The sequence below is a fragment of the Lactuca sativa genome, chromosome 9 (assembly GCF_002870075.4).
Source record: "Lactuca sativa cultivar Salinas chromosome 9, Lsat_Salinas_v11, whole genome shotgun sequence".
Lineage (NCBI taxonomy): Eukaryota > Viridiplantae > Streptophyta > Magnoliopsida > Asterales > Asteraceae > Lactuca > Lactuca sativa.
Window position 1 is genome coordinate 121,239,943 of NC_056631.2, and position 12,439 is coordinate 121,252,381.

The 12,439-nt window shown below is 32.8% G+C and overlaps 1 protein-coding gene across 1 annotated transcript; it reads right to left on the minus strand.

Moving 5' to 3' along the window:
• Positions 1–2,830: 2,830 nt before the first annotated feature.
• Positions 2,831–4,460, minus strand: LOC111876865 (uncharacterized). Its single transcript, XM_023873429.2, has 2 exons — positions 3,586–4,460; positions 2,831–3,171 (listed from the first exon to the last, which is right to left on the minus strand). Exons 1-2 carry the CDS (start codon positions 4,324–4,326, stop codon positions 3,040–3,042), a joined length of 873 nt encoding a protein of 290 aa, XP_023729197.1. The 5' UTR covers positions 4,327–4,460; the 3' UTR covers positions 2,831–3,039.
• Positions 4,461–12,439: the final 7,979 nt, after the last annotated feature.

Genomic DNA, 12,439 nt, shown 5'->3' on the forward strand with positions numbered 1-12,439 from the left:
CGATCGAAGCATCCCGGCGAACAACAACAGCGATCCACAGCAGCACCCTCCGACGTAATTGGGTTGGCTCTGACGGCTGGAAGGGAGCGGGAGGTATAAGGGTGGAAGGGGGGGGGGGGGGGGTTGACGGCTGCACGTGTCTTTAAGGTTAGGGGTTGCTTAAACCTTTATACCCGAGTTCCCTCAAGAGTTTGCCATAATGACAAGATAGGTCCCTCCCATCCAAGTTCCTTTCAATATTAAGCCATAATTTACCATTTGAACCCTCACCATAAAAATCCCTTACAACTTAGGTACACAATTTACCAAACATTCCCCTAATGTCTTAATTATAACATATTCAGCCCTTCCACTTCATTCCTTTTTAAAATAAATCTCGATAATTACCACGGAGCCCTTGTCTTCATAAATATTTATAAAGTGAGTCCTAAACTCATTCTTTTAACCCCCGACTTCTAAAAATGTGATAATTAACTCCTCAAACCCAACACATTGCATATATAATTATTTATTTATTTATCTAATAAATAAAAGAATGTTACACGATCATTAGGTTTGGGTGGTGAACTCATGGTTTGATCACTTTCCACATACATACTTTGTTTTATACCTTGGTATCGATCTTTGTTTCTCATGATAGTACAAATTTTATACTCATTTTAACAACGAACTTTATTACAACATTTTAGCAACAAACTTAATTGCTCATGTTAGCAACGTACTTTTGTTATGGAAACCTTTATCAATATTTTGGACTTCCATGATTTTAAAATGATGTTATATTATAAACCTGTGAACTCACCAACTATTTCCATAGTTGACCCTCATTTTAAATGTATTGTAATTCTTTTTAAAGTTATTCAAAACTTATTATAAATTGTAAAGCTTTATAATACTATGGTTGGTGTTGTCTTTTAACTTTTGAAATGCGACATGTTATACTGTCACACCTTGTGTTTTCGCTTTAGCGGGGTGTGACATCTTGGGACTCAGGAGAGTCATAAAGTTGCCAACTTTATGAGTTTCTTCCTTTCAAATTTGCTCAAACATGAAGAATGTGGACAATATTCTAGATCTAGCCACCTTAAGCCAAAAAGATTGAGCCTTTGACACTTATAAAGGTCCAAAAGCTATGTAATATAATGATGGTGCTGCTTCCTTGGAAGATTCAACAATAGAGCACTGTCTTCCTTTCTTCTCTTCTTCTCCTAGTTATCAAATGCTCCCAAAAGGCCACATATCTCCAAGTGAATGGGGCTAGGGTTTCTCTGAGGTATAAAGGGGGGGGGGGGGGGGCTAGACGCTGGAAATGAACCCTAGAGATGGCTTCGAGAAGCTTAAATACGAAGGAAACCTAGAAGATCATGAGCTCGGGTCAGAACAGTTGCCACATCATGGCCTTCCTTGGCCACGTTGTGGCGGTCCAATAAAACACACAGTCATTTAATTATTGCCATGTCATTGGCATCCTTGCCCAACATGGTGGCACAAAGTTTCCTCCAAAACTCCATCCTTGGTCCTTGATAGAAATAAGTTTAACCATTGTGGAACACGGTGTTACATCTAGTAGACGTTGGATAACCACAAAATCGGATTGATTTGGGAGTCGGTAGGATTTAATAATTTTAAAATAGACGAATACCTTATCGTCAAATGTGTTGATCAGAATGTCGAGACCGGAATACAAGTATTGCAGAGTAAGAGCCTAAAATTGTGGTGAGGGGATCTTGTTGTCTTTTCGTCTCTTTGTGAACTTGTAAAAGTCATCCCACGTGACTTTTGGAAGATCAACAGTTGCAGTAGATCCTGAAAAAAATGTTGTATGCAAGGTTAAACCATTTATTGCTTATGGAATCAACTCTTCCATGTTTTCCCATAGACCTTCATGATTATGTGCAACAACACAGTCGATAGTCTAGGAACATCGGTTTTCTTGAAATCCTTGGCAAAGTAAGTTCCTTTAAACCCAATCATGTGAAGAAAGGCTTGAAATTGATCCGCAATGATTTCTGCAACGACAAAGCCTTCTTGGTTTTTTGATACACCAATCACCTTAAAAATTATGGATCTGGTAATGGATCCAATCTAGTTATCGATGAGCAAAACCTTCATGCAATTGTCTTTCATTTGACATGTTTAACAGATAGTTCAAGGAGTCGTAGAGATAATTTAGAGTTGGGAATTTTTGTGAGAGGAATGAGAATGGGAAGGAGAGATATGAGCTCAATCATAACCCTAACTGATTTGTTAAAGTCATTGGGGTTAAGAGAAAAAAGTTGGAATATGTCTTTAAGAGTCATCTTTGAGGAGGACGATTACACTGAACCCTTGAAGATTTCTTGCCTTCGATGATCTTGAAGCTTTGGTTGCCATTTGTTGAGATTTTAAGAACTATGAGCAAAATGAGAGCAAGCCTGAAAGGACGAAGGTATGTTGACTCTATTGACAAGCCTATATCATAAGGTTATAGTATATTTCTTAGTAATTTGTTATTAGGAGATAGCTTTTCATTTTTTTCGCCTACATATTTTAATGTGCTTTGCTAGAACTTAAATAGTAAGATCCCTTTCATTGTTCTTTTAATTTGTATATTTTTACTTGCTTTATTGTTTAGTTGTATAATTAGGTTTTAAGAAAAATAGATTTGAAAATAAAATTATAATTGGAAAAGTAAAACAAAGATTATAGTTTGTTTTTCCAAAAAGAAAATATGCAAAAACTGTCTGTCAAACGTACTTGTTCATTAAGTTTATGGATGGAATGTTGAAAACCATGAATGGAATAGGATTTGTCAATCCATATCAAGTTGTAACAAATAAAAGTAATAGAATTGAATTCCAATTCCAGCCAAATCACATAGAATCAGCCAAACCACATATTAACAACAGCTCATGATTCAACTATTACAGAACCACATAATAGTCATAGATCACACCAAGTGTTGGAATATTACAATACTCACCCTTTATATTACAACACATCACCATACAAACAAACACATCCAAATAGAATCTCTAATTCCATTCCAGAGTTTTAGATTCATCGTAAAGCCACCATAGGCCAGGGTGCAATTCCAGCACCAGGTAACGCTGGTCGAATGAGGGGGGCCCGCTTCACTACTGAGAATGCTTCATTCAGTCTTGCAGCCCGACTCATAAACTGAGACACCTTCTGCATATACACACATGTATATACACATATCTATCAACTATGCTTATAAAATTGATAACAACAAAACAATACACACATCTTCAAATTTGTGTATAATTTTGGATTCATAAAACAAGCAATGAAAACCCAATTAGGGAATCATAGTCATATTAAATTTACCTAGATTTCTTACCTTATTTATGTTGTTCCTACCAGTTATGTTTGAAGTTTATCAATCAAAGATACTATATTAAACTAGATTTCATACGGGTGGTTACTTCTTGTGTTCTGATCTATAGACTTTATGCAAGGAAATGTAGAAAAGTTAACTAATGAAATTTGTATCACAACTGAATTCATGATTTTAAGATTATGATATTTCAGGGGTACAGGTGGGGAGTAATATACTGAATACCAATCAAAAAGGGTACTGACCTTATCATCCATGGTGACCTTAAGCTGCAAAGTTCTGCTTTTTTGCTTCATTTTATACAATCTGCGTCCTAAAAGTACAGCGCCCATCATTGCAGCTGCCATGGAGAGTGTCCATACAGGGCTAGCCTTGAATAAACAATATTTCAACAAATCCAACGGAAGCTTCCACAAAACCGCTACTCTGTTCCTTTCTTCACCATATACTTTCCTACTTTCACTCGACACATCTTCATTCGCTCCTTGCCCTCTTGCTTCTACGATCTCCTCTTCTCTACAAGCCTCAGACTCCTCACCACCACCATCAATTTCCCCCAATTTTCTTGTTTTTGAATCAATTTCGTCAGACTCGTCAATATCAACAGATGCAATTCCATCAAAAGCTACTTTCCTTGTTTCGGTTTCAACAATATCTACTATGGTGTTGCTCGCTTCGGATTCAACGTATTTACCATCATCGGAACCATCGCTGCTCCAAGGTTCCCCCACCGCTTTAGTTGCCGGATAACCGGTGTCACATACAGGATCAATCCAACTAGGATTGTCCGACTCGACAGAAACAGCGTCGATAACGTCTTCAGCCTGAGTTGCCGAATACTTGGTATGAGAATCAAGGGAAAAGTAATCAGATCTTATTATACCTTCAGAGTCGCGTTCGATTCCCTCTAAAAAGCTGGTATTCTGGACGGAGGTGGAGTCATCGGAATCGGGGAGCACCTCCCAATCGTGTAATTCGACGTCCATGATGAATTCTGGTGTTTGGGAATTGAATTGGAACCCTAGGAGTTGTGGAGGAAAAGAGAAGAATGAGTGGTAATCTGAAAACAAAAGAGCCTTTGGGCTGCTATCCTTCCAGACAAGGTAAAGGATGGATTGCCCACCCCACATACGTTAATAATATAATATTTTAAATGTGTCGAGTGTCAACTATAGTCTACATACACATTTTTAACTATTTTCTCGATTTAATTGTTTTTTTAATAAAAAAAAATATTATTTTGTAATCACAATAACTGATTATATCCATAACAATTACTTATTTGTTAAATAAGACGAAAAAAAATTAATCAGTATCAACTTATCTGATGGTTACGCACTAAACTGACAAAATCACAAAAGTATAAGTTTATATAAATTAAATAAAATATAATAGTTTATTTACTACAAATATTAGTCAAGTATCTACTTGAGTGAAGTCGTAATAATTCTTTTTACCAAAATAACGAATATGACTCTTTGACAAGAATGCACCACGCACACATAAAGCACGTTAGCAAGTAGGAACATAGGTAACACTTTGCGACTTCAAAGACAAGTGGATTGATTCCGATATAAAATATCTGACTAGGTTAAAACCCGTAGAACCCACGGGTGCTATTTTTAAATTGAATTTAAAAATTAATTATTTGATAAAATAATATTTCAATAATTCTTATAACTTATAAATTGTAATATTAAATATTTCAATAAATTTTTTAATTTGTAAGTATTTAATTACAAAGTAAATGAGAAGTATTTAATTCGGAATGAAGATTTTTGAAAACTCTTTTTTTCTTTATGCATGATTCTTGTTGGACATATGCAGATGATGCATTACCAATATGTGTATAAAATACAACAATATGTAATTATAAAAAAATACAGTAATATGATGGATTAAGTGTGATTTGCTAAAATTGAATAAAACGACGTTACAAAAAAGTTGGCTACAAATTTCGAAAAACTTCCTTATAAACAACATTGGAAGTTTTATTTGTGAGTTTGCCATCTTTATCTAAAATTAATAATTTTAATCCCTCTCTGTTCTGAACTCTAGATAAGACAACATACAATTGTCCATGTGAAAAAACTGGATCTTTCAGAAACAAACCAACCTTTGATAACGATTGTCCTTGACTTTTATTAATAGTCATTGCAAAACATACGGCCAAAGGAAACTGTCTTCTTGTGAATTTGAAGGGAATCTTTTTTTCTGATGGAGTTAAAGACATTCTTGGAATAAAAGTCCGATTTCCAATATTAGTTCCAGTTATTATACGTGCCTCAATAACACGTTTGCCCAATGATAACACCTGTAGTCTTGTGCCATTACATAAGCCGTTTTTCTGATCAATATTTCTCAGTAACATTACTGGAACAACAATTTTTAAAACTAACTTATGATTTGGTAAACCGGATACTTTGAGACCATTTAATACATCAGGAGAGTATAGATTTGCATCAAATTGATCATGGAGAAATTCGGATTCACATATGCTGTCTGAACTTAAATATTCAACTTCATCTCCTGGAAACTTCTTAAGCAAATGGTCGTTTATTTCCTGGACAACTTTATTTTTCGGAGCAAGTATCGCTCTTTCTTGGAAATAATTTATATCGCTATAGTTCTCTAAAATTGAAGGATATACAAACTCAATGAAGGAACCTATAGGATCATGTGAATCGTTAATGAGAATATCATCCGGAATATCGATAATCGTTTCACCATCGTTCGGACCACCAAGTTTTCCTTCTCCTATATCCAACAACCAATTTGCAAAATCTCTTATTTTTCCTATATCTAATTGATCCCTTCCAACAGTTAGCCTCATGTTTTTTGTTAATCTATGGACTTTGCAATGTTCCCATAAATATGAAGAACTCAAAGAAGCATTTACAATGTTCTGTCTACTGCCACCTGGAACAACAGGTAGAATCTGTCTAAAATCTCCTCCAAAGATAATAACTTTCCCTCCAAATGGAATATTTGAGATTGTTGAATTTACGCACCTTAGTAAATCCTTAAAAGTTCGATCTAAAGCTTCAAATGCATGCTTATGGACCATAGGTGCTTCATCCCAAATTATTAAAGAGGTTTTTCTTATTAAGCTTGCCAACTCACCGTCTGGATTTATGTTACAAAAAGAATCCTCTGTAAGCTCAAATGGAATTATAAATCGAAAGTGTGCTGTTCTACCACCAGGCAATAATAAGGAAGCAATACCGCTTGAAGCAACATTTAATACAATATTTCCTTCAGATCTAATTGCTGCAGATATTGTTTTCCATAAAAAAGTTTTACCCGTTCCACCATAACCGTAAACAAAGAAGACACCTCCTTTATTTTCTTGAATAGTACTCATGATGTTTAGGAAAATATTACGTTGCTCATTTGTTAATGCAAGAAACATACGATCATAGTCATTCTTTATCACGAGAACGTCGTAATCTAGCTCCTTGGTGATAAGTCGATTGTTTGAAGAAGAAACAGATTCAACATCTGGGTATGGCATGTTTTTGAAGTTTTTGAGTGTAGAGTTGTTTCGAAGTAAAATTTGTTGTATTTCAAACAAAGTTAAGTTCTTAAGTTCATCTACTCCGAGTGACAATTCTGCACGAAAATATTAAATAATTAATAAAATTTGTCGTCGATATTTAATAATTTTATTAATAATGATTTAATGGTTGTTGAATAATAAAAATAAATTAATTTAAAAAAAATAAGAAAAAATGTTATACCTGCAGACTTAAATCTTTGTCGTTGTCTATATATAATTCCATCTGCCAAATATTCCCATGTATTTTCCCAAACGACCTCTGGTTTTGACATACTATTACACATCAACAATGTAGCAAATAAAAAGCGTAGATAAAAACTAGATCCAGAATGACTTGCTTCTTTAATTACATCAATGTATTCTTTGTCATCATCTAATAGCCCGAGTGCATAACAAGCATCTCTAAAAGAAGAATGTGTTTGACCATTTACCGTGCGAATATCATCAAATGATGTTGGTCCTTTTACTTTATTTAAAAGAATCCTCAAGAAATATGCCTCACCTAGTTTAGGTGAAACAGAATGAATTCTACCGATGGCTTTTCCTACTTTCCTTCGCTTCCAAAACCGACCATTTAATATCCAAACAAACTTTGTAGGGAATTCAACATATGTGAGTTTTCGTGCTTCACTGTCGATTGCATTACGTTCCATCCAAGCTGTGAACTTTGAAGCCGCAACAGAAGGTTTGTCAAGAACATCATCAATATCATCGTCTTCACCATATACAATCTGTTGTTGATTAGGAAGATGAAAAGGCAGTCTGACAACATAAGGATATCTGCAATGAACACCATATGTAAAAATTCGCCATGATGCTTCACATGCTGATAAATATCTACAATCGTAATATTCAGCTATTTCATCGACCGCATCATTATTTTCACATTCATTGTTGGTTGGTACAACAGCAACTGTAGCTCTATCAGGACCCTTATTTATGTATTTAAACAAATACTTTATAGAAGATCCCTGATTGCACCATTCAATATTAATATATGCCTGATATCTTTTCAATAGATATTTGTTGTATGGAACAACATTTCTATTATCCAACCTTACACCTGATTTTTCTACAAAATGACCATCGTTTCTTCGCCTATATAACGGAAAACCATTCTGATCTACAGACGAATGATTACTGAATTGTTTTGGAAAGTTTTTAGAGCACTTTTTATCCACCATGCATGGACAATTCATATTTTCAGCTCCACATGGACCATGAACCATAAACTCATTTACAAGTGAATACAATTTAGGATCTTCGATTCTGTCTGGTATCTCTGCTGAAATTATCGGATCGATAAGTTCAACAGTTGGTAGCTTGTTGTCAGAATGCATGAATAGACATATATGACTATGCGGCAAACCTCTTTTTTGGAATTCAATTGTATAAATATCTGTAAAAGAATTTGCCAAAAAAAAGTAAAATGTGATTAGATATTAAAACATATTTAAAATATAATAATAAGATCAATGTTTTATAAAAAATTTAAAAATATTGTTTTAATTACATGCTTGAACTTTGCCGAAAATTTGATTATCCCTTAAGTCTTTAATGAATGCATCAAGCTTGATCTTGAACAACCTACATAGTATATCAGGCCTGTCTTCTGGTTGAAGTGAAGTATCCTTAAGAAACCTTTTAATCTCAGGCCATTTGGGATTACACGTAAAGGTTATGAAGAAATCAGGATATCCAAACCATTTGCATAGTGACATGGCATCCAAATAGTTTTGCAGCATATAACGTGCACCTCCGGTAAAGGATGAAGGTAATATGACACGTTGGCCGACATTCGAGATATCAGTCGTTCCTTGAGCTTTTTGGTTACGTAAATTTTCATAAGAATCACATCTAAGAACATGTTGTTGCCTACTTATGTAGTACATTCTCTCCGTTTCCATCATAGTGTAGGCATCTACCAGAAATTGTTGAAACAACCTTCTTGAATTAAGTATGAGAGAAAACGAATGATCTCTGTCTTGAATCCTATAAGCGAAATATTCTCTCATTGTACATTTCGCACGCTTGCTGTTGTTCGTAAATGACACACCTCTATGAAGAATGTCAACACTATAACCATCATCCCCATATGGAAATAGCAATGAATATTGGAGAGGAAGATACGAAGGATGCAATTCACTGATATGTTGTAGACAACCATTTTTTGTTTGAACGACGATATCCCTCTTCTCGATTGAATCCGAAATGTCACCAATTATTAAAGCAGCAACCTCAGAAGCAGTCGGTAGGTTATATGTTCTTCCATCTTGCTCCCTTCTCCCGATAAGTCGTAATTTCATATCAACTTCTGGATTTTTCTGAAAAGTATCTCTTACCATCCTATAAGATCTAACCAACACATTATTTGAATCCAACATCACCTTAATATCTTCAATAATATCACTATCAGTTGATGTTGATTGATCCTTTTCACCACTAAAACAAATATATTTATAAATAATATTAGTAATATATATATATATATATATATATATATATATATATATATATATATATATATTAATAATAATACTAAATTATGAATAAGAAGTTTGAGAAAATACCGAAAACATCTTTGTCTATTTGTAATTTCGTTGTCAGTGTCATAAATGTATAACTGAGAGAATTTTGGTTCCGATCCTTTTGCTGGCAAAAGACTTCCAATACTATGATAATTTTGACCACCCAATCTGAAAATGTATGGAGCGTTTCCTCTATTGATTGAAGAATCAATTTTACCACCCATCGACGTAAAAGAAAACATTGAATTGTAACGTCGAATGTTTTTCATGAAATGTTTGCTTTTTGAGTCCATATTTCGGAACATTCTTTCATAAGTCGGGGGTGCATTCTTTAAATCTGGAAGTTGAACTTTGTCGTAACCACAACATAATGAATAATCCGTGTTTCCCTTTTCTTTACCTCTAATGGATTCATTTCTCCATAACTTTGCACGACATGTTTGACATACAACAACTTGGTCACCATGATCCAAATATTCTGTAAAATAAAAGCGTTGAATAAAATATCAATGAATTTTATAATTATATACAACATAGTATTTGAAATGCAAAATGGATATTATTTTTTTATTACCATTTGAGATACCAACTATAAGATTTTCATTGTTCACTTGATGTATATTTTCTACATCTTCTGTCAGATCAATCAATGTGATAGGGGATAAATGTCTTGTCTTCATTTTTAATTTATGACATCCTGGATTTAACTTGATTGATGATGAAGAAGTTGTTACTGTGGATGCATTTTTTGATGTCATTTCATTTGAAAGTACATGGTACTGTCTTTTGTTTGCTAACTTGGAAGTGGTATATTTATCGAAACTGATGATATCTGACCAAAAAAAAATTATATATTAAATAAATAAATAATTATATATATATATATATATATATATATATATATATATATATATATATATATCCCGATTATATACATAATGGATCATAGTATATTTTAAAAACCATAAATAATTACCATTTCTATTGTTAGATAACGGATTTATAACATTTGTAATGTTAGAAAATGGAGTTCTAACATCTGTAAAGGAATGGTAGTATTGTATGGTTGTGTTATGCTTTGGAGGTGTTGTAAATGTATTAACATTTTGAGTTTGACGAACAATGTTGATTGATTGATCTGCAAATAGAAATAAATTATACAACTTGTAAATATATGTATAGAACAATATAACAGTATTTTTGAAAAAATACTGTAATGATGTACTTGGAACGTTCGATGTTGTTTTTATTTTCTTCGATCTTTTATTTTCGAAATATATTTTTCTTTGTCTTCTTTTCTCTCTGGCCTGCATGTGGTACATGTTACTGTTGTTTTCTGCATAAGAAGACATAGGTTAGGATATGAAATGTGAAATTATGTACACAATATGTTTATATAATACAATTGTATAATACAATTGAAGTTAGTTAGAATTAAATAAATAATGATAATAAAGTAAATGTATTTAAAAAGTTACCTTTATTAATTTGTTTATTAAAATGTGTAACAAAATTTGCAAATATTAATTTACTCTTTTATAATATATTTTAAACAAATTAGTCAATTGAAGATTTTTAAAATATTAAATAGTATAAAATAGAAATTATATATTTGTTTATATTGTGTAAAAGAGACTTTAAATAAAAATATTAAAGTTAACATGAGTCGGATTGTAGATATGGGTCCGAAAATAAGATTTGAAGCGGAAGCTTGTGTTGTAGTTGCAGAAATAACTCCATCAAAAGAAGTCTGGATGTTTGTTTACAACAACTCCAATCTTCCATAGACGGTCGCCGAAGATTAGAAGTCAATGACTGTCCTCGATTCCCCCTAAATCGATCGCAATCAATAACGCATGAAAGGGAACCTAGAAAATCATGGAGATCTACGATACCGTGTAATCGTCCGATTTGGTCTACGTCAGGATTGAAAAATACGATCCGAAGGTAGACTCTCCTTCTTGCTGTGCCACAATCAATTATTTCCCTGATGAGCATCATGACTCATCATCCTCATTTCCAACCTAGGGTTTATTCGATTTAAATCTGCTATTTCCCCAATTTCAACCAATCGTGGGTTCGGATGATATCAGGGGTTAAAACCCTAGATCTCCATGGAATCAATGAAGGTAAAATTGTGTGATACACGAATATCGTGATGATTATAAATTGCTTATTGATCTTAAACATCTATTCCCGCTTATTTTTTTACAATTAGAAGAACATCTATTCCAGCATATTGATTATTGTTGTAAATTTCAACCATAAATTCATAGAGAAAACAAAATGATCTAAACTCATAATACTAACCTGACATATGGATATGGAAATCTTGCAGGTAGAACTGGAATGAGGATTAGAACTTTAATGAAGCAGTTTAATGTAAGCTTAATGAAAAAAAAATCGCAGAAGCAATTGAACATTAAGAAGACGAATGAGGAGTTTCAAAATTTTGGATTTCACGTTTTGAGGTAAAGTTATATACATATATTGGAAAAAGATTACGATTTTATGATTTTATTGTTGTTGGATCTTTATTAGATAAAATTTTGTTCCTGATTTTTTGGAATTTAAAAGATTACAACTAAAAATTAGTTTAATATTCGAATTTCATCTAAAAGGGAGTATAGAATATTAGGAAATAGTAAATTGAATATAGGTTATTTATAGAAGATAAGTAAATATGCTGCAACCATTACAAAAATGTATGAATTAATTGAAGAGAGTCAAAGATATAAATTTTGTTTACAATTGGTTATTGATTATTTTTGAAAAATAACATATTTATCGTGAGAAAAATAATAGTTATTCTAAATAATAGACATAAATGTTCCATGTTTAAAATAATCAACATAAATATTATAAATAATAGACAATAAGAACACAACACATAGAAGTTGGTTTCTATTAAATGTAATTATTCAAATCTTGTACCTAGATTACATAAATGGTCACTACATTTTAAAACTTAACTTACATCTTCCACTTTTAAACATAGCAAAACATGAAGAG

Excerpts from the sequence above, each read along its gene's own strand:
- LOC111876865 (XM_023873429.2), bottom strand. The coding sequence starts at position 4,326 with ATGGACGTCGAATTACACGATTGGGAGGTGCTCCCCGATTCCGATGAC. Across the intron at positions 3,172-3,585 it reads AGGTCACCATGGATGATAAG|AAGGTGTCTCAGTTTATGAG; the intron begins GTCAGTACCCTT and ends GTGTATATGCAG.